At 34.9% G+C, this 23,949-nt stretch overlaps 1 protein-coding gene across 2 annotated transcripts in view; it reads left to right on the plus strand.

The window, feature by feature from the left end:
* TFPI (tissue factor pathway inhibitor) overlaps positions 1 to 20,939 on the plus strand; it is a 69,059-nt gene extending 48,120 nt beyond the window's left edge. The window contains exons 5-8 of one of the 2 annotated variants that reach the window (XM_047085003.1): positions 1,364 to 1,540; positions 2,400 to 2,585; positions 19,957 to 20,015; positions 20,833 to 20,871. In XM_047085003.1, coding sequence (XP_046940959.1) covers positions 1,364 to 1,540; positions 2,400 to 2,585; positions 19,957 to 20,015; positions 20,833 to 20,865 — 455 coding nt within the window. In that variant the 3' untranslated portion in view covers positions 20,866 to 20,871. Of the gene's footprint in view, positions 1 to 1,363; positions 1,541 to 2,399; positions 2,586 to 19,956; positions 20,137 to 20,832 lie in introns of both variants that reach the window. The other variant, XM_047085002.1, reaches the window with a different exon arrangement.
* The last annotated feature ends 3,010 nt before the right edge of the window (positions 20,940 to 23,949 follow it).

Here is a 23,949-nt window from a genome sequence, read left to right on the forward strand (position 1 = left end):
ATGTATCAAAATAATATTTGAATGTATTTTTTGCTCTTTCTCTTCTAGAAAAGCATTACAAAAATTTAGAATTGTTTTTTTTTCCCTTGTGCCATAAACTTAACCACAAATTGTTACTATGGGAATAATAGTAACATTCACCTTGAGAAACAAGAGGCAATAAAGAATAAACAAAATAACCTTCAAATTGGTACTTTGAGAAGTAATAGAAAGTAGATATTTTATACTATATTAAATAGAATGTTTTATTTAATAAAACAGTGCTCTCATGGGAAATTGTTTTTTTTTTCTGAAGATCTGCAACTGTTGCAGAAATCTTTAACATTATTAAATATATGCTCTTTTCATAGTAAAACACTCCTGAGTATTGCTTCCCTGAGACAGAAGAACAAGTTGCTTTAAGATGTAAAAGGATATACTACAGTTCATTTTGCCACTCTGGTAATATAGGTGCAAGGGAAAAATGAAGAAATTGGAGCTTTGCGCTAAAAAATTCAAGCCCCATATATCTTGCGGTCATAATTTTGAAAATAAATTTAATTCTCTTCTTTACAGAGTACGCATGTAGACAAGGTTTGTAATGTAGATCACAGTGGCGCAACTTTGTGGCAGCTGTGTTTAGTCTGGTTTGGAGTACTATCAAAGAATGGGTATTAGGTTTTTTTCAAATGCCTCTCCAATCCCTGAACATGTATTTCCTTTCTGATTCTATACTGTTGGAGTCACTCCAATGCCTGGAAGAAGAAAAATAAGAGACACAGTGGTAGATGTCACACCTAATACAGATTCCAGCATAAGTATTCAGGAACTTCTAAGAATAGCTCTGAAAGCTTCCATACGCCTCAAAGCTTCTGCTCCAATATTTTAAAAATTGAAACCATTGTAATAATGCAAGACATTACACTTCTTTCCCAAATGAGAGCCTACCCCTGAAAAATACAAAATATTCCTAGATCTTTCCTAAATGTCAATGCACGTAAGCCTAATAAACATAATTAGACCAAAATTTTGGCATAATATTTTGTACTTCAAAACCAAGGGTAAAATAAAATACCTTTATTCTCTCCATTCATGAAATAGTTGATAGTTATTGCCCTACTAATTTACTATGAGAAATTTAGAACTTGAAATTTCAATAGCAACTATATGTGACAAAGATGTATCTTCCTTATTCTAAATGTCACAGTAGATGCAGTAGATTATTTAATATTGTGCAGTTGTGGATAAAGTTCTATGTTTACCTTTTATCTTTCACTTTTCATGTTTACTCACTAAGTAACTTCCACTTTGTCAGTTATACATTTAATCAACACAAATTATTCACAAAAAAGAGTATTCTTTCTGACATTTTTATAATTTCTAGAAAAGCCAGAGTTCTGCTTTTTGGATGAAGACAGTGGAATCTGTCGAGGTTATATGACTAGGTATTTTTATAGCAATGACACAAAGCAGTGTGAACGTTTCAAGTACGGTGGGTGCCTTGGCAATCAAAACAACTTTGAATCACTTGAGGAATGCAAGAACACCTGTGAAGATGCAGGTAAGTTTATTTCCCATCTCGTTTTACTTCATTTAGAGTCATTCCTTTAAAAATAAGGCATCTTAGAAGATGTTCAGCTCTACTCAGTTTTTGTTCCAGCCATGCAAATGAAGATACATTTGCATCCACTAAATCTGCTAAAAATTAGTCACAATGTTAACTTAATAAAAAGAGGGCACTTGGGTGGCTCAGTCAGTTGAGCATCCAACTCTTGACTTCAGCTCAGGTCGTGATCCTAGGGTCATGATCTCATGGTCATAATCTCAAGACCCACGTCAGGCTCTGCTCTGACAATGCGGAGACTGCTCAAGATTCTCTCTCTCCTCTCTCTCCCTCTCCCCTTCTCTAAAATAAAGTAAATAATTTTGTAAAGCAATAGAAAGTTAAGAAATGTATAGTGGAAATTATTTCCATAGATTTTTTTTAAGTTACATTACTTAATTTTCTTTCCTGAGAATATTGTAGTACAATGTGGGCACAAGAATCAGGCTGCTGAAATCCCTTAGATTTATAACAATTTGAGAGCAAGTAGTACTTTGGAACCTACCACAGAAAATCAATCATCTTCTTTCTAACCATAAAATTTATTAAAGGATTGCCTTAAACTTTAACTGTTAACTTTTTTGGCCAAGAACTACAAAGTTGCTCACAGAAATATTATCTTTTTAACTGTATATATAACTGTATATTAACTATATATGTGAGTATAGTAAATATTTACTGTTAACTAATTTAACATAGCAATGTGAAAAAATTTTCAGAAGTCTACTCTTAACACAACCACTATGCTTTGCTTTACATGTACAATTATGAACTTATGACACTGCTGTGTTTTAATTGGCCGTATTTTTTTTCCCAGTGAATGATAACCAGCTGGATATGATTGTGAATAATACATTACTGTCTGAGACTACGGACAGTATATTACCACTTTATTCTACGACTAATACGTTACTGCCTGAATCTGTGAATAGTACATTACCACTTGATTCTGTGAATAATGACTCCTTCACTCCCCAGCCTACCAACGTCCCTAGCTTTTTTGGTAAGAATCTTTTTAAAATTGCTACCAGAAAAATATTATGGTAGAAATAGAAACGGAAGGTATATTAGAACTTTGCTTTTTTAAACAATGTAGCTCTTGTTATCTAATAATAGGTGTGTTGAAATACTGAGATTCAAAATGTTTAAGTCTTTCAGTCTCATAAGGGTGATAATTTTCCTAATCTATTTTACAGTATGCTTTGAAGTAGGCTTTTGATTATATATCACGTGAAAACTTCCCTATGATATTCAACTCTATGCCAAATTATCATATAAAATAATTCTCACAATTATCAGCATCAACATCTGATGGTAAAGTGCTATAATGGCAGCAATGTGTAAGGTGCTCTTAAATTGAGCATGGTATTGGGCAAGGCCTCAGGTGTTTGGTCACAGGACAGATTAGGAATTTGTTGACTAGCCATCCCCAAAGGTTAGGTCACTCTGAAAGGAATTTTCTTTCGGATTTCTGCAAAATTCTTTTCTGGGCTATGCCTGGGCTATTTAGGGCTATTATGAAGATACTTTTCAGCATATTTATCAAATTTAAACAAACATTAAGGAAATATACCAACAAAACTGCAGGGCTGGAAAAAATAGTAAAATATTGGAAAACATAACCAGACACCACAAATATCCGGACAGTTAAAAAGCATCTAGAAAGCTGAAAGTTAACAGGATAAAGATAAGGTCCTACTTAAATTTTAAAAGTCACATGTGCTCATTCAAGAATTGGAGATTTTGCTTAGAAGCAGTCCATGTGAAAGTTTTAAACGTAAAGTTGACAAGAGTTGGAAGAGTTCTGTGGCTGTTAAATTTGTAGCCTTTGGGTAAAAAGAGACAGGGGCAGGGGTGCTCCACCCCAGCAATGTATCAGAATCAAATGGTATTCAGAATCAGACAGTCTCCTAGCAGGTCTTTGCAACAAACAAACGAGCAAGCACATGGCAAACAAAATGTCTGCCCAGATGGATTTAAAGCACTGCAAATGTTAACTATCCCTCATCTAGAAGGAGGTATATACATACTGAGTTTAGTCCCACACTGACCTGACCATGTCTGTGGGATTTGCTTCAGCCCTGAATGCCATACCTTAGAAGTCACAAAGAGAACCAGAAACATGTTTACAGAACGACTGGGAAGTATAAGGAGATGTGAGATCTAAAAAGGGAACATCATATAGGCTCTATCATGTGAAAGAAAAATTAGGTTCTCTACATCCCTAAACCTCTGTCCTCTCCATTTTAATCTGCTCCTCCCCACATCCTTACCCTTCCTTATTTCCCTCAAGCCAGCCTAAGGATCAGGATTAATTTGTGAAATCTAAAGTAGATGTCTCTTTCTGTAAAGTGTTTATTTTTTAATGTGAGGTCTTAAAAAATGAATGGGTAGTTTAGGGATTAAATTCCCTAAATTGTAGGCATTCAAATTCTAATAGCACTTGAGATGTCATTAAAGGGCATATAACATTTCAGAGGGAGTTTGAAAACATAGTATATTCAAATGCCTTCAGGTCCTTAGATTAGATTCTATAATTAGAGCAATGAACTCAGTGCCAGATGAATTTGAGTCTCATTTTTAAACAATACTTTGTAATCATGGTAAGAATAAATGTCTTTCTAGTTCTGATTTTTTATCTGTAAAATTAAGTAATTTCATTGCATTGTTTGTGTTCTTGCAGCCCTGTGTCTTTCAGTGACATTTTGTTTAATCCAGTTAGGAGTCACATATTGAAAAAGCATGCTAAATCCTATGGTGTGAAAGATGTGGAAGTTTAGAATAACAAACTTAATGGGCTTAAAGATACATGTGACACAATATATCTGCTAATAAAATAAATGCATGAAATCAATTTTCAATATGTTTCAATATTTTTTTGTTTGGATTACTTCACTAATTCAAATAAAGGTCTTCATTCATTTGTCATTATAATCAATGGAGTAAGTCAGGAGATGTTTGCGCCTTAAAGTTTTATGAAATATAAAAATGATTTTTGGCAGGTACTTTACCAATATAGAAAGGAAGAGATGGGCACCTGGGTGACTCAGTCAGTTAAGCGTCCGGCTCTTGATCTCAGCTCAGGTCATGATCTTGAGGTTCGTGAATTTGAGCCCTCCATGGGGCTCTGTGCTAATGGTGCAGAGTCTGCTTGGGATTCTGTCTCTCCCTCTCCCTCTCTCTCTGCTCCTCCCCTGCTTGTGCTTTCTCCCTCAAAATAAATAAACTCAGAAGAAATGTCTTAATAAAAATTAAAAAAAAAAGAAAGGAAAAGATAAAATACATGTGAGAAAGTAAATGAGTTTTCAATACTGTCTGATAAATGTCCTGAGTTTTTACGTAGCTGCACAATAAAAAGTATACCAAATTAATGGTTATAATGATAAATTATTAACTAAGGAAACAGGAAAAATTCACAACATGAACTTAAAAGAAAACATTAAGAGGATTTTTATTTAACACAAGAGACGTTTAATTCTTTCATAGTAACTGCATTTAAAATTAGGGAAAATCTGCCTCCTTTCTTTTTGTCTAGAGAATTTTATTTTTTATTGTATTTGTCTGCTTCAAAATCTAAATTCCTCTAGCCAGTTTGACTGTTTTTCCTTTTTTTTTTTTTCTAGGAGTATTTATTTCTCATTCTTTCGTTTTTCTAACATTCCTAAGTCAAAACATGAAATAATGTTGCAGGAACTACTATGGGAAGTTTGATACCAAGAGTGGCTTAATGTGTAAAGGGTGACAGTGAAGCTCCACCTTAACTATTTTTAAGATCTTCATGATCCCTCGTCCACCCCATCCAAGTGCAGGTCGGAATGCAGCCATCCCTCCTCAATGCGACCTGGATGATCCTTTCTCCATCTCATCCAAGTAGCGGAATGCAGGAAGGCAACTGTGCCCCCACGTTTCCTATACCTAGATTATCTCTCTCCTATTCCACCAAAGGTTTTTGCTGAGGTCTATGAAGACACTCTTCATATTCCAGCTCTAAAATAGCTACATCTACCAAAGTTTGCAATTATATTAAGATATTTTATTACAATTTAAGAAAATATGGTTCCATGGTTGTTTTTTTTCATTTTCTTTTTTAACATTTATTCATTTTTGAGAGACAGAGCAGAGCATGAGTGGGGGAGGGGCAGAGAGAGAGGGAGACACAGAATCCGAAACAGGCCCCAGGCTGTGAACTGTCAGCACAGAGCCCGATGCCGGGTGCGAACTCACGGATGTGAGATCATGACACGTGAGCCGAAGTTGGCAGCTTAACTAAGCCACCCAAGCCCCACTATGGTTCCATGTTTATATAAGATCTTGTTATTCTAGGTTTTAGCAAATGTGTAAGCTTCTCTGTATTAGTTTCTTTTGAAAAGATGTAAATCTTTTTTTATTTTGATTCAGTGAATAGGAACAATATCATACCCCACAACACAAATAGGATAGTATTCATTTAAAATTCTTTCGGTTAAATAACAGTCCTTAGGTAGGATATTTGAATATTCCCAAAACACGCTAGATTATGTTGTTGTTATTAAGTAGAATATTTTTAAATATAATTTTAAAGTTTCTCTTCATGATGATAATAGGAAACATTTTGAAAGTTTTGCATGCTTTTACTAGAAAATGGTTTGGTGATTTTTTTAATTGCTATTTATTCTTAACTACATATTGCACATAATCTTGAGAATTTTTTTTTCTAGTGAACCATCTTGACTGAAGATATCTGAATGCTTACCAAGCATTCTCTCACTACATGTGTGAGAGAAATAATTCTAAAACAATCTCTGTAAACATGTGCAGTTCTGTGCATAATTTTCAGAATGAAAAACTACCACAATTAGTTTTCTTTGAGTTTTCCCTTGTGACTGGCACTATATTATAGTAGATAAAAGACTCCGAGCCTGAAGAGTTGGGCTCAAATCCCAGGTCTTTCACTTATTAGCTGTGCAACCTTGAGATACTTCATAACCTCTCTGAACCTTTTTTCCCAGTGTAAAATGAGGATGATAATATAGTACCCACCTTACAGGTTTTGTTGTCAAGTGAAATCAGTCGATATACATAGCTCACTTAGCATAGTGCCTGATACCTATTCCATGCTATATAAATATTACTCATTATTATTATTTATGGGATTCATAGAAATACACTGACAGTGCAGAGCCTGCTTGGGATTCTCTCTCTCTCTCTCTCTCTCTCTCAATAAACTTTTAAAAAAGTGATTTATTTTCTTAGTTCTCTTTACTTCTGTATGTCAGCTCTTAATAGCTGCCTTGGGACTACATCAGTTATATGATATTTGGGAAAAAAATCTTCAGATAGACTTCAAAAGCCCACTGGCAACTCAATCTGATATTTGGAAAATCATTTGGGTACCTGAGACTCACTTTCTCTTGCCTGACTGTATTCAGCATGTGCCCTATTGGCCAGATTCTACATACATATGAAAAAAAAAAAACAGGGAGAAAAAAAAACATAAACATAAAACAAACATATACAGACACACGTAGACATACACATACATCTGACAGAGAAAAGAAACACTTATATATTTGACCTAGTCCCTCATTGCTTCATTGGCCTTTTGGAAGCGATGTTATATAAACTGCCTGAATGAAAGTCAGACACCATTACTGTTAATTTATAGATTTGCAAGACAATGTTGCCTTCTATTTGGCCTCTTGTTGAAGATGTGCTTATACATGGCAACCATGGAAACTTTTTGGAAAGAAACCATCCCCCATAATCTAAAGAGTTAAACATGCAGCTACATACCACAGTTAATCACCAGCACTGTCAACAACTGTGAAAAACCCCACTTCATCGAAAACCCACTGAAATAGCCCCCAAAAAGTGTCTTGTTTTTCACAATGTGCTCTCAGACCAAGAAGCATAGAAACTTCCCTCATAATCTAAATATGCCTGCATGGTGAATCTGATGCCTCATACCCTGATTTTCTGATAAGGTGACTTTCTAAAAATAGATAGCTTGTGGAAGGGATCCATAAGACCTTCTATTTCCTGCTGGTAGAGCTGGTGAAAAACAAAAATGTGGCACTTCATCTCTGCCAAGACTGCTTCATCCAAATACAGTCACCCTAGGTGACCACTGACTACTTTCGCTAATCCTTTTCTTCCTGGACCATCTCTGGTTTTAACAAGGATAAATTTTCTGCCCCAGTCATGAGATTCCTCCAGAGAAGTGTTTCTAAAACTTGAATACACAGATACTTTTAAAGAAAAAAACCACAGACTTCTAATTATTTTTAAACCAAATTATATTGTATGACATTAATTTTGCATGGACAAGTAAAATAGTAGGAATAAACTAGTTATGCATGTGACGATTATACAACCATAAATCAAAACTTATTCACAAATTAATACAAGCTACAAACAAATTAATGATGGCACTTTAAAAATATTTTTAATATTTATTTATTTATTTATTTACTTGAGAGAGAGAGAGAGAAAGAGACAGTGTTAGAGAGAGAAAGAACAGGAGCAGGGGAGAGGCAGAGAGAGCAAGAAACACAGAATCAGAAGCAGGCTCCAGTCTCTGATCTGTTAGCACAGAGCCTGATGTGGGGCTCAAACCCATGAACTGGGAGATGATGACCTGAGCCAAAGTCAAATGCTCAACCAACTGAGCCATCCAAGCAACCCATGGCACTTTTTAATTGAAATTGGGGGCACCTGGGTGGCTCAGTTGGTTAAGCGGCCAACTTCTGGTCAGGTTGTGATCTCCTGGTTCATGAGTTTGAGCCCTTTATCAGGCTCTGTGCTGACAACTCAGAGTCTGGAGCCTGCTTCAGATTCTGTGTCTCCCTCTTTCTCTGCCCCTCCTCCTCTCGCGCTCTCTCTCTCTCTCTCTCAAAAATAAACAAACATTAAAAAAATATATAGTTGACATACAATATTATGTTAGTTTCAGGAGTACATGTATGGTGATTTGACATTTATGTTCACTATAAAATTATCACATTAATGTCGTTACCATCTGTCATCATACAAAGTAATTACAATATTATTGATTATACTCTCTCTGTTGTACTTTATACCCCCATGACTTATTTTATAACTGGCACTTTGTGCCTCTTAATCACCTTTACATATTTTGTCTATTCCTCTACCCCTTTGCCTTCTTACAACCACGAGTTTATTCTGTTTATAAGTTTTGTTTTTTATATTCCAGTATAAGGAATGGTAATGGAACTTGTCTTTCTCTGACTTATCTTATTTGGCATAATACTCTCTATGGCTGACCATGATCTCACAAATTGCAAGTTCTCTTTCTTTGTCTTTTCTTTCTTTCTTTCTTTCTTTCTTTCTTTCTTTCTTTCTTTCTTTCTTTCTTTCTATGGCTGAGTGATATTCCACTGGGGGTATGTATACGTACGCATATACCACATCTTTATCCATTCATTTATTGATGGATATTTGGGGTGCTTCCCTATCTTGGCTATTGTAAATAACACTGCAGTGAACATAGGGGTGAACATATCTTTTTAAATTAGTGTTTGCCTTCTTTGGATACTCAGTAGTGAAATTATTGGATCATAAGGTATTTCTAATTTTTTAAGAAGCCACCATATAGTTTTCCATAGCTGCATCGAAATATACTTCCATCAATAGCACACGAGGGTTCCTTTTCCTCCACATTCTTGCCAACGCTTGTTATTTCTTGTCTTTTTGATACTAGCTATTCTGACAGGTCTAAGGTGACAACTCGTTGTTTTGATTTGCACTTCCTTGATGATTAGTAATGTTGAGCTTCTTTTCATGCACAGTAAAACCTTGGTTTGAGCATAATTTGTTCTGGAAACATTCTGTGTTTGAAATTGTTCATAATGAAACTTAGGAGAAAAGGTAATTTCACTAAACTTACCATTTGGTTTTGTCTTGGATTACCTAATGCAGATAGTAGAACCTTGGTTTGCAAGCATAATTCGTTCCAAAAACATGCTTGTAATCAGGGCACTTGTATATCAAAGTGAATTTCCCCGTAAGAAATAATGGATTCATTGCACAACCCAAAGATATTCACATAGAAATGATTACAATGCTGTAATATAATACAAAATAATAAAGAAAATATAAAATATAAAGAAACATAAACAAATTAACCTGCACCTCCCTTTGAAAGCCTTCGTGGCTGGTATTAGGGAGACAAGAGAGAGGAGGGTTATTGTGTAGGATGACTTTCATGATCACTAATGGGATCCCTGCTATCTCTTGGCTCAATGGAATCTTTCTGCATGGGGGCCTTTGTATATGCTCTCACAAATGTTGACTACAGGCCAGTATTAATAAACTCTTGTCATGTACTGCTTTTAATGTAACTGGCAATAAAAGCATCAGAGGAAAAGGGTCTATATCTGTAGGCAGCCTGACCTAGAATGAGGCAAACCATTCCTAAGTTTACCTTTGTATGGAAAAGTGAAGGACTGTCCACAGGTGCTTTGAAGTGACAAAAAATACACTAGTGCCAGTTGTGGGCACCTTCCAACATTCTGAAAAATCCCTGACTTCTGCCAAACACTGTGGCCTGAGACCCAGCATCCGAGCATGGGAGACAATCACCCACAATCCTGCAGCAAGAGGAAGAGAGGGAGAGAGAGAGAGAACCACCATTGGCTCAGTTGTGATCATGTGATGTTCAGCATCACATACTACTCATATTGCAAGACACCACTCATTTATCAAGTTAAAATTTATTAGAAATGTTTGTTCATCTTGTGGAACACTCACAGAACAAGTTATCCACAATCCAAGGTTTTACTGTATTTCGTCGCCATTTGTATGTCTTCTTTAGAAAAATGTGATGGGTATTGAGGAGGGCACCTTTTGGGATGAGCACTGGGTGTTGTATGGAAACCAATTTGTCAATAAATTTCATATATATATAAAAAAAACTTAAAAAATTAAATAAAACATTATAGATACAAAAAAAAAGAAAAATGTCTATTCAGGTCATCTGCTTACTTTTAAATTGTTGTTTTAGTGTTGAATTGTACAAGTTCTTTGTATATTTTGTGTATGAACACTTTTCAGATACATCATTTGCAAATAGCTTCTCAGTCTTAGAAGGTTGCCTTTTAGTTTTGTTGATCGTTTCCTTTGCTGTGCAAAATAGCTTTTTATCTTGATGTAGTCCAACCTGTTTATTTTTGCTTTTGTTGCCTTTGCCTGAGGAGACAAACTCCTAAAATATTGGTAAGACCAATGTTCAAGAGTTTATTGCCTATGTTTTCTTTCAGGAGTTTATTTATAGTTTCAGGTCTTAACATTCATGTCTTTAATCCATTTTATTTTTGAACATGGTAAAGAAAGTGGTCCAGCTTTATTCTTTTGCATGTAGCTGACCAGTTGTCCCAAAACCACTTATTGGAAAGACTTGTTTTCTGTCCACTATGTATTCTTCCCTCCTTTGTCATAGATTAATTGACCATATGAGTTTGGGTTTATTTCTGGGCATTTTTGTTCCATTGATCTGTGTGTCTGATTTTTGGTGGCACATGTTCTTTGTTAAAAGGGGAAAAATCCCCATTATCATATGAATTTGGTATATATTGCTATAGAGCAGGTTAGGAATGAGGAATAGGTTAGAAAATCTTGTGCTACTCTATGTTGTAATTCTCTGACGGCCCTTCTTCTCTTTGAATAATGACCAATCTTTGCAAGAATAAGTTTGAGAAGCATTATTATAAAATGTATTAATTAGGAAAATCCCAACTCCATCTTTTCCAGAGACACAGTGGAATATGGTGTCTAGTCTTCCATCAGATCTTAATGCTATTAAGTGGATAGCTGACTGGTTAATGCAAATATGATCACAGAATACATAAAAGCCTGGAACTCTGGTCTGTTATTTCTAGAATCGGTCCAGGGTGAATATGCAAATTCAATAATTCTTGTCTTTAAATATTTGATTTATTTGATGTCTTTGATTACTGCTTGGCTCAGCACTATTACTCTCAAGATTTGTTTCCACTGTCTTCATTTGATGACCTATCTTTTCCCTATTCAAACTTGATAAACTCCAACTCTACGCATGTAACTTGGGGTAAGAAATATAGAAGACATTCTGAACCTGAGCTTCACAGGAGAGAATTTGGAAATTGGATATAAAAAGGAAGTTGTGACAGCTTTCTTTTTCTAATAACTATTAAAATATCTTTACTTATTATTATCTTCTAGTTAGTTTTCAGAGAACGTATCATAGTGGTTAAGAGCACTGGGTTTGGGGCAAAAAGATGTGGATTTAAATTCTAATTCTATTTGCCAACTCTTTTTTGTGGCCTTGAAAAAAAATTATACAACTCTTGGCCTCAGCTTCCTCATTTGTTATATGTGGAGAGTATATCTCACAAAATTTTGTGATCATTATGATGACATATATAAAATTCTTAGCCCCAGGTTTAACATGCAATAAGGGGTCAAAAGTATTAGTATTTGAAGTTTTTGATGATGATTATCTGGTGTTGGTGGACGTTTATAGCAGGAAAAAATAATCAGGGGTATTATTTGTATATATTTTATTAGTAATAATTTTTTAATATAACTAAAGCCTGTAACCTTGATCTGAAGTATCTTCATTCAGTATACTTAATACTATTACCTGAAATAAAATAAAGCACTTCTAAAATTCAAACATAATTATAAAACACCAATACATATTTAGTGTCTTTGGATCATATTTCTAATCAGAGGACTTGCAAATCTGTGTTTCCAACTTTCTCTTATGACCTGAGGTTCAGATCCATTATACTTAATGTCGGTTCAGTTCAACAAATACCTCCTATATGATGGGAATTGTCACGGGAACTGGAAGTCTTTTGATAATAAAAAGGAAAGGTGGTTTTAGTCCATCATAGGCTTGCCTTTGAAATGGGGGAAAGGCATAGATACAAAGATGACTTCACTGCCTGCACTATATGCTAAGACACTGAGCTGCACAAGTGTTATGGGAGGACAGGGTCACAATATTGTACTTCCACTGCAGGGTATCACAATTAAAGTTTTGTCTTTTTAAAGCCTGGGTTCTATCTTCTATCTAATATCTTGGATTTATTTGTGTAGATGCTGGCTAATGCATGGGCATAGTTCACAATTCTCTCTTTATTCAGGGATTTTTCTAAGTAAAGCTACAATGAAAGAAAGCCATGATAAAATTATAAATTATAGGGGTACCTGGGTGGCTCAGTTGGTTAAGTGTCCTACTCTAGGTTTCAGCTCAGGTCATGATCTCATGGTTCGTGGGAAGGAGCCCAGTGTCAGGCTCTGAACTGACAGTGCAGAGCCTGCTTGGGATCTCTGTCCTCCTCTCTCTGTCCCTCCCCTGCTTGTGTGTTCTCTTTCTCAATATAAATAAATAAATATTAAAAACTAAAAAAACATAAATTCTAAAGCTTATAACTATATTTCATACTATATTTTTAAATATTCCATCTTCTAGGTCAATCAGTCTACAAATACTAGAATTATCTTCTCTCTAGCTCTCTTCCTGCCCACAGTCAATGTGGTAATTAATTTTATCTATCTCCAATGTACCTATTTCAGTTAGAGTCATCTCATATTCTCCTTTATTGCAAGTCTCCTGTAGAATTTAGCCTACATATGCCTGGTTGAGCTTGCTTCATGTATCAAGAAAGAGCAGAACTGTCTTTTTGATCCTTCGATACTTTTGGCTGTTCATTAATGTCTATATCATAATATCCAAGTCTATAAGTAGTCAAAAACCTTCTTAATTTGGTCTAAATCTACTCTTCCAGCCCTGCATCCCACTATACTTTCCATGTACTCTGTTCTTCAGATAGCCTGGAGATTTCAAAGTACCCCAAACAAACCAGGAATATCCTGACTTTTGTGCTTTCCTTCACCTATTTCCCCTGTATCTCTTCCCCTTGTTGAAATTACACTCTTCCTTAAATGCCAATCAAGAAACTAAATAAGCATTAATTTTCACCTTTCACTAAAATCTTGTAGGGTGTTCAATTTTGCAGATTTCATGAGGAAAAACTTTTCTAAACATAAGACATAATTATCTCAGGATAAATTATACTTGGAACAGTTTCGTAATTTGTAATTTTACCATGGCTTGCTTTCTTTATGGTTTTATTTAGAAAAATCCCTGGATGATGATAACTTTGTAAACTCTTTCTATTGGGTTAGGCCATACCTAGGCCAAGAAATCCAACCAATAAATAGCTATACAACTTCTCTTCTTCTTTTTTAATCTGTGGAGGCTTCCGTATCAGGGCAAGGTATCTTACTGTCTGTTCCTCCATGACCTTTCAATTTGAAATGCTTTTTACATTTCACTTTCAGCTACATTACTGTACACATAGGCCAAAAACAAAACAAACAAACAAAAAACCCAAAACCCCAAAACCAAAAAACAAAAATCCAAATCAAAACAAAACTCCACAGTACTCATTTTCCCATTCCCTGCTGTCTTTTCTTTTCTATATAGAATGTCAGTTTCTGCCCATTTAACACCAATTCTCCCTTGTTAGTGAATGGACTTTTCCTGTAGTACAGATTTACTCTCTATAAGTAGCAAATTGACAGATGGCAGGTTTACTCTCCATTTCTAACCACAGATTCCAATATCCAGCCTTTTCCTTATGGCCCCAGGACTCTGGGATCTAAAAATATTTTTATTATATAATAATATTTCTAACATTATATATTTTATTTTGTAATGTGAACATTATAATGGCAGACAACTTGAAAAAATAGAAAAGAAAAAGGAAAATCAACCATATTTGCATTTCACAGAGGCAATCGTGGCCAAACATTCTAGCATACTTCCTTCTAATATTTCTTTGCTATTTTTGACTCCTACCACACCATGAAGTAAATAAAATACAAGACTGAAAGTAGCTTCTGGAGAATCCCTAACAGCATAGAGGAAGCTCGGCATTGTGGAGCTATAACCTGGAGAACAGCTAAGCTTCCTACCTATGAAAACCATCTCTACGGTAATCAGCTACTTTTGTGGGTATGAGGAGAGAATAAAAGTGAATATAAATAAATGCACTGGAGGGGCTCAGTCAGTTGGGCATCTGACTGTGTCTCAGGTCATGATCTCATGTCTCATGAGTTCGAACCCCGCATTGGGCTCTGTGCTGACAGCTCAGAGCCTGGAGCCTGCTTCAGATTCTGTGTCTGTCACTCTCTCCCCTTCCCCTGCTTGCATCCTGTCTCTTTCCCTCTACCCAAAATAAATAAACATTAAAATAAATAAATACATACATACATATATACATATATACATACATACATACATACATACACACACTTCAGTAAGGTCCACATTAAGTAATTGTTTAGGCAATTTAAAACATCGTTGTGTCAGTATATATTTATATAAACTTTCAGCAGAAAATTCAGCAGCATCTACCCAATTATAAGTTGAATATAGCTTTTACACAATTCTAATTTTAGAAATGTCTCTAGAAATATCTGAACCAGGGGCGCCTGGGTGGCGCAGTCGGTTAGGCGTCCGACTTCAGCCAGGTCACGATCTCGCGGTCCGTGGGTTCGAGCCCCGCGTCGGGCTCTGGGCTGATGGCTCAGAGCCTGGAGCCTGTTTCCGATTCTGTGTCTCCCTCTCTCTCTGCCCCTCCCCCGTTCATGCTCTGTCTCTCTCTGTCCCAAAAATAAATAAACGTTGAAAAAAAAAATATGTATAAAAAAAAAAAAAAAAAAAGAAATATCTGAACCAGTGTATAGATGCTCATGAGCCATTATCTGGAATTGAAAAAAAAAATCATCTATATACACATGAGTAATGGATTGACTAAGTATACTATTGTCGATTCAAGAAATGAAATACTGTACATATTAAAAATGATATATATGAATATGGAAACATTCACAAAATATTATCAAGTATAAAAAGATACACAGTACTATATGCTCATACAGTATATGTTTACCTATGCAAACAATTTGCAGGAAGATATCCACCAAAACACTGAGGGTGGTTATGGGACAAGGGTCAAATTATAGAGAACTTTTGTTTTCTATTTGTTATACTTTTGTATTAATTCAGTGTTTTACAATGATAAACTGTAATTAGAAAGTTAAAATAGTTTTCTCTACTAGAAAATCATGGGAAAAAAAGAATATGTCATTCAAAGGAAAAAGGTTTATTATTCAATTCCCTAAAATAATCTCAGAAGACAAAAAATTTCCCAGCAAGTCATGGGGTGGTTCATAAATCCTAAATTGGTTGGTAAAATAAAAGCCTAAATATTAGGTATGTAAAGTGGGAGCAGAAAGACACCATAGTAAATATCCAAAGTGACTATAAAATTTAAGGTTTACAGTCTAAGTTTCAGAGAAAATTTACATAAGCCATTTTAAATATAAAACTGATTTTTGGAGTGCCACCTTACAGTTTAGCAGCCATACTAGATCATGGCAGTTCCTGGCAGAATAGAAGTGGATCCTGAATTCTGAAATCTATCATAGACCCTCTAAATGGAAGCTATTCAACTTGTTGCTAATGGCAAGATCAAGACAGAATGCATTTGGTTATTAAATTCCCTTTGGAAAATGAACAGAAGTCAGGTTAGTGTCCTTTTATTCTTGCTTAAATATCTGAATAATTATAACCTAGATCAAAACAATTACATTATGCAACTACTTCAAAACCTTTATATTTTCTTTCATTGTAGATATCAAAGTCTGGATTTTGAGTAGGTGAGTGCTTATGTTTATCTAGAATAAATATGCCAATTGAAAACAGTCAAGCTTATCTCCTCATGAGGTACAAGAAATTTCAATTTCCTCACTTTTGGGGATTGAATCAAGGACTCAAAAAATCTTGAAGCTAAAATGTCCTTGAGAAACCATCTATTTCATATTTTAATTATATTGTTGTCTGTGCTAAAGTAATCCAATGATACTCTCAACTTCTTTGAGTTAAAATGAATTTAGGAGAAATGACTTCATTTACACAGAAGGCAGAATTCATGTTCTGAAGGTAATAGCCTTACAAAGACTCCCCATCTGATAATTATTGTATTAAAAACTTTTAAAAGTTAACTATAATACAACATTCTTAGTAACTAATTTCAAATTTTAACCTATCAAAATACTTGTATTTTTAGAGTTAGGAACTGCGATATTTATCTGGGTCGAAGGTGAGTTGTATTTGATAATCTGTGTAGGTAGTGATTAAAGTCAGGACAAACAAATTGAGATAGATGGACAACAGTAACTGGGTCAGTCACGGATAGATGCTTTTTAAGCAGGAGCCAGTGTCTGATAAGAGGGACAATTCAAGTCCATATGCCAATTCCCAGGAGGTCAGAGAGCAGCAAGCCAGACACACTCCGGTTCCGATGTCAGAGTTTCAGATAGAGGCAATCTGATGCTTAAGACAAATTAACTTGTAGTGAAACTCTCTGATGGCATCTGTGCTGGTCAACTATAAAACCCCTGCCTTCTTCTTGCCCTGTCCCATATTACAGGAAACCCTTTCCCTTGGCTTTGTAGTAGATTTGGTGAATGGCAGACATTGTTGGAAGACTTGGTGCCCAAAGAAAGACAAAAGCTAGGGTACCTCTCCCCACCAAACTTGTATCCTCCATGGCTTCAGATCCCCCTGCAGAGGCTTGTTATTGTTCTAGCTTTCACCTGGTGTTTTAGGCTCTTGGCCTAGGATAACAGAGGTTCCTCCTTTGTTACCTTTAGTCTAGGGATTGTAGCCTGAGATGTACTAGTCTATTTTGCTCTTATTTTGAAGTAGCCTTAATTTTGTGGGGCCAGGTTTACTACAGGTTAAGGAAAAAGAGGGATGGAATTGCTTCATGTTTTCAGAAAATTCTGTCTTGGGGATGCCTGGCTGGCTCAGTTGGTAGAGCATACAACTCTCAATCTCCAGGTTCTAAGTTCGAGCCCCACGTTGGGTATAGAGAATAAAAAATAAAAAGTTAAAAAAAATTATCTCTCTTGGAATAAGGAACTTTAGGTAGAATCTTTCTATTAAGACATAATAATTAACATTTGTAAAGAAGAATTGTACAACTCACAGGTACATCTATGTATATTATCTTCAACTTACTGTGGGCTAATAAATCTTGTGTACAAAGTGCTAAAGTGAAACTGATGTATAAATCTTATCATCATACTCACACACCAGCTATGAAGCATCTATGGGTGCTTGTTGAGAAAAAAAAAATAGCCATTTTCTCTATTTCTCAAATCAGGCTGATTGCTTGTGGAGTATTTCTTTTGTATCTGAATACAGGTGATAACTTGAAAGTTTGTGGAAACAGAAGTGGTAGCAACTGGTAACCTCCTCATATTCCAGACTCTGGGTTAATGAGAATCCAGAGCATATACATTGGGCAAGTTTGCACAATAGTAGGGCTCAATTACAGTGTATCTCTACTATACTGTCAGAAAATTTCTCTCACGGAAACCAATATTGGAGGCAGGAGACTTCAACATTGGAAGTTAAGCATATATTTTCACCAAGTAACATCTTAATTTATATCTATGACGGCAATAATCATGCACTATACTATAGCCCCCAAATAGGAATACATAAAAAAGAATTTAGACTACATGACTTTGTTTTAGTTTTATAGATCTAAGATGTTCTTTTAAAATCAGTATTTGTAGACCTAGGAAAAGACTTAAAAGTCAAAGACAGTATTCTTTATGTGATTACAGTTCTTGAATTTTGACAGAATCATCATCTTTCTAAAATGTCTTATATATTCTTTCTATGGTCATCCCATTCCATTTATTTTCCAGAATTTCTCTATTAAATAAGCCATTATATCAAGACACTCTAATCTTTATTTAAATTATCAAGAAGGCAGGAGGTAAATCCAGATCCTTTTTTTCATGTCTAATTAGGATTATACTACTGTTCATTACTTTAGATTAGATCTCATGTTTCCTTCAAATTGTTTCATTTTATTTCTTTTATAGTCTTTTCATTTAGGGTTTGCTTGCCATCAAACCACTTACAGCTTTCTGCACAACCTCTTTGCCTTCATTGGCTGGATTCCTCAAAGTCTATTTTCTGCCAATTTTGCACATTTAGCATATCCTCTCTATTTTCTGTGCCACATCTATTTGGCAAAGCCAGTACAGTTTTCTTTTATTGATTCCTCACCATCTACCACCTTGCCTGCAGTATTGGCTCACTAAGATCAAGCACTTGAAATCTGCTGTTAAGAGTATCAGCTTCCCCTCACTGATAAGAATTCCCAAAAGAGCTAAAAGCTACCATTGAACTAAAACTATGTCTCTGCTTTGCCTTAAGAAAATGAGTGATCCATGGGGCTCCTAGGTGGTTCAGGTGGTTGAGTGTCTGACTTGGGCTAAGGTCATGATCTTGCCAACTGTGTTCGGGGCGGGGCGAGGGGGGAGCAGTGGTGGGAGCCACATAAGGTTCTCTATCAGCCCAGAACCTGCTTTGGATCCTATGTCCCCATCTCTGTCTCTCTGCCCCTCCTCCACTCACGCTTTCTCTCTCAAAAATAAACATTAAAAGAAGAAGAAGAAGAAGAAGAAGAAGAAGAAGAAGAAGAGGAGGAGGAGGAAAATGAGTGATCCTTTTACTACCCTAGTTGCATTTTCTTTCTTCTGTTTTTAAAGTGGTTAGTCCCATTGACACATCAGTGTGTCTGTCTGGCTTCAACCAAGTGTTTTATCTTACCTGCTTCAGCAATATCCCTTCCTTTGCAAAAACATCTAACTCATCTAGAACTGATTTTTCCATTCACAAGAAAACTTTCTTACTAAATCAAACCATCTCTTCAGGGCTCCTTCTCTGAAGCTTGAAATTAGAATTTGCTATACCTGAATTCCTGTGCTTTAAATTGTGATTACGTTACATCATTTAGAACTTTAGTCAAGAAAACACTCTTCCTCAGCTTCAATTCTTGCATCATGCAGCAAATAAAGATTTGCTACATCAAATAAGGATTTTGCACCGCCCCCAAAGTTGAACATTCATGAACAAAAATGATATATAAACATTGATTGTTTTTTTCAAATGAATTTGAAATTAACAAATTTTTGTAAGTTAATTTTTTGAATAGTAGTTTCTCTTATTAGGACAACTAGTTTTTTTCATTTTAAAGAGTCACCATAGCACTTCCCTTTAACAAATATATCTACTTTTTTACTTATTTGCGATAGATCTTACTGTAGTGTACACATGGCGATTAGTAAAGCATTTTCCTCAAATTGAAATACATGGATTTCAGAGAGTACTACCTTTATTCATTCAGATTACTGTTTTATAGAAACACGCCACAAGACCGATCTATAAACAATAAATATTAAAGTCTCAGATTAACTATCATATGTGATTTACCGTGTTTTCTTGATGTTCTTAGAATTTTACGGTCCTTCCTGGTGTCTGACCCCAGCAGACAGAGGATTGTGTCAAGCCAATGTGAGCCGATTCTACTATAATTCAGTTATTGGGAAATGCCGCCCATTTAAATACAGTGGATGTGGAGGGAATGAAAATAATTTTACTTCTAAAAATGCATGTCTTAGGACTTGTAAAAAAGGTATAGAAAACATTCTTCCCCTTCAGTAGTACTTAGGATAACAATTTTCATGAAATTGTGAACAAATTTTAATCTAAGAAAATATTATGAAATTAGTTCTATTTATAATAAAAAATTATTATAATTAAGCTAATATATGTCCCCCTTTTTAATTATTACATCTAGATGATAGTTCTGGAGATGTCAACTACAATTTCTCTTAATGTGTCTTCACAAAAAATAATCAATTTTAAACAAAACATTTTATTCTTTTAATATTTATATACTAAGCTTTCATTTAAAATGATTATACCAAAATATGTGTAAGCTATCTTATAATGCACATTTTAATGTGGTTACTAATTTTCTTCTGAATATAAAAATGATGCATGTTTACTGAATATCAATATATAAATAAAAATCACATATAATTCCACCAACCATATACAGCCACATGTTCACTTTAATAAAACAAGCATGAATTTCTAACTGAAGATGAATAAAAATCAATAACATTCTTATCCATTTTTGCTAATTCTTATATATGCAAAATGACTTCCTTAGAATTAGGTTGTTCTACACAAAGACAGACAAATTAGAGGCTTTTAAGCCAGTTTTGTTTTAAATATTAAAGGATAATTTGAGAAAATTTTAGATAAAATGTTTTATTATATTACTTTAATATGCATAATAAATTTGTTTCTCTTCCTTTTGTAGGCTTCATCCAAAGAACATCAAAAGGAGGATTAATTAAAACTAAAAGAAAAAGAAAGAAGCAGACAGTGAAAATAGGATACGAAAAAATTTTTGTTAAAAAAATATAAATTTGGGGGCACCTGAGTGGCTCAGTCTGTTAAGCGTCTGATTCTTGCTAGGTCATGATTTCATGGTTGGGGATATTGAGCCCCACCTTGGGCTCTGTGGGTCAGGTTCTGTGCTGACAGCATGGAGCCTGCTTGGGATTTTCTCTGCCCTCCCCCACTCACATACTCTCTTTTTCTCTAAATAAATAAATAAACAAAATAAATAAATAAATAAATCTTACATTGTTACATTAGTTCTAAATATTTTGGATGAAACTTTTCACTATAATTTTTTTTTCCTGAAATCCTTTTAATGAATATTTCCATCAATTTTCTATGTACAAGTTAACTGCTATTAATACATTTTTATCAGAATTCATTTCTTAATCTAGTCAAATTGCTTACTCAAGGACAATGATTTATTAACTGACTACTGTGAATTTACCTATTCTCTCAATTCCTTTATATTTTTCATTAACCACAAGCTATCATTTACTGGCCACATCAAGACAGTCCATTTTTCCATTTGGTGATTATCTGTTTGAGAATATGTTGTCATTTATTTGTTTTGATCATGTATATGATGATCTTTATAGTCTATGCCCAAATTGATAAATGCAGATATTAAGGATCAAGCACTTTTTGGATTTCACATCAAACACGGTGACAAGCATTTGCTTCTATAAGGATCATTCAACTGTGCGAAAGCTGGTAATAATACAATTCTATTATGTGCTTCCCTCCATAGACATACTTTTTCTCCTTTCTTATAAACAAGTACCTCAATCAATCTTGAGCCATACCATTAACTGAACAAAGAGAGTCAACTCTATCATGTGCCTGCCTGATTTTGATTGATTTAACTATTTTGTGTATGTATGTGTGCTTATGACTCACTATATTAGTAAAAATGGTTGAATAGTGGTATGTTAAGTACAGATCATGGTAAGAAGAAACTTGGTGGAAAGGGAAGTTTTTAATGGCAATCAAAAGTGAATTGTGTTTATATACTTCCTAATTTTATTGTTTAACAAAATTTTCTCTTACCCCAAATAGCAAGAATACTGAATCCTACTGAAACTTATTCATTTATCATTAAGCTTTGCATGCAATGCAACCAATAAGTAAGTCATGGGGGAAGTAAGCTTCAGGGGGAAGAAAAAGTCATGTTATTTATGTAGAAAAGGAAGGTCTACTACTGAAAAGTCTATCAGCAAGGAAGATTCCACTAGAAAAATCTATGTACTATTCACTCTCAGGGTTTTAAATAATCTCTCCGTGGAGTTAATTCACTTTATCCAGATCCTTTTCTGCTGATCTATGTGCAGTCTGGCATCTCAACAGCCTCCTAGACATTTCAGTTCCTATAATATTCACCTCAAACTTTGCATTTAAATTTGAACTTGTCGTCTAGAAACAACTAATCACTTCATCTGCTTAGTTTAGCTTTATGAGTGCTCTCTAGCAATAGTATTATAATTCTCTGTTCCTCTGACTTGAAAGTTTGACCCCAGTTTTGACTTTTTTCTCATGTACATATCTGATCAGTCTCTAAACACTAGTGCTTCCTTTTTCATAAAGTTCATCCAACTCCAGGGTTTTTGCCGCTACTGCATTCTTCACATCAGTATTGATTTAATTCCTAAGAATTAATTCCTTAGCATATTTCTCCACCACTCAAAATCCATCAAGGACTCACTAGTTGGTACTTAACCCCACCCCATCCCCCACAATTTTATTTTGTTCTATATATATTACACTACTGCCCTCTTTCATGACTATTTCAATTTAATTAAAAGGGTATATACTGTTCACTAAATACTCTTTGTTTAGTCAGCTTATTCATGCTGATTTCCTACTTAAAAATATTATCTTTTCCAGACTATCCATGTGAAGTCAGGGTTCAGCTGATGTGAGCTATAAAATTACTCTGTTTTGTGGCTGAATATGAAGTCCTAAGATACAATTACAAATTACTTTCATCCTAAGGCATAAAAATGATATCATTATAAAATAGTGTCAATTTTTTTCACTTAAAAATTTTATATCTTGATTTCAAATATAATATATATACATAATATATACATAAGTAACTGCCTTAGACTGGATCTTTGCTGTGGAATTTGAGACTTGGAAATCAAAATCCCTGTGAAATATGCTTTGTATCATTATACATGGAGAGTAATACCTTTAAATAAACAATATGGTCTCCTAAGTTAACCTATCTGCCACCAAGGACACAGAAGTAGCACATTAGTGAGTTGACGGTTTTCTCCAACAATCATTCACGGGTTCATTACTTAACCAAGAAATACTCACACTCAGATGATTTCTAATTTTTAATGCATGAGAATATTATTTTTACTGTGTTTTTAAATAAGAAGCTCTCTGGTTGTATTGTCTTACTTTGTGTTACATAATTAAATACATCTAACTGTGAATTTTATATAGAATTACTTTATACAGCATTTATATGTATTTACCTACTTAGTTTTCTCTCTGTTCAAAATTAATGAATCATGCTGAAAACTGCCCAAATGATTTTAGTGTTTACATTATAATAAATAAAATATTCTGAATGAAGCATAGCTGTTATGTTCATGAAGGTTTTTTTTCTTTCTTGTTTTAAAATTTTTTTAACGTGTATTTATTTTTGGGGAGAGACAGAGACAGAACACAAGTGGGAGAGGGGCAGAGAGAGGGAAACAGTTTTGAAGCAGGCTCCAGGCTCTGAGCTGTCAGCACAGGGCCCAACATGGGATTATGACCTGAGATGAAGTCGGACCGTTAACCAACTGAGCCACCCAGACACCCCTCATGAAGGTTTTATTTTATTTTTTTATTATTTTTTATTTATATTTGACAGAGAGAGCATGGATGGGGTGGGGGGGGGGGAGGGGAGGCAGAGAGAAAGGGGGTCAGAGGATCTGAACTGAGCTCTGCACTACCAGCAGCAAGCCCAGTGCAGGGCTCAAACCTACCAGCTGTGAAATCATCTTGAGCTGAAGTTGGACACTCAACCGGCTGAGCC

Source organism: Lynx rufus, unplaced genomic scaffold (genome assembly GCF_022079265.1).
Source record: "Lynx rufus isolate CCGP_SWC_20201006 ecotype Redwood Valley unplaced genomic scaffold, mLynRuf1.p SCAF_2, whole genome shotgun sequence".
NCBI classification, from domain to species: domain Eukaryota; kingdom Metazoa; phylum Chordata; class Mammalia; order Carnivora; family Felidae; genus Lynx; species Lynx rufus.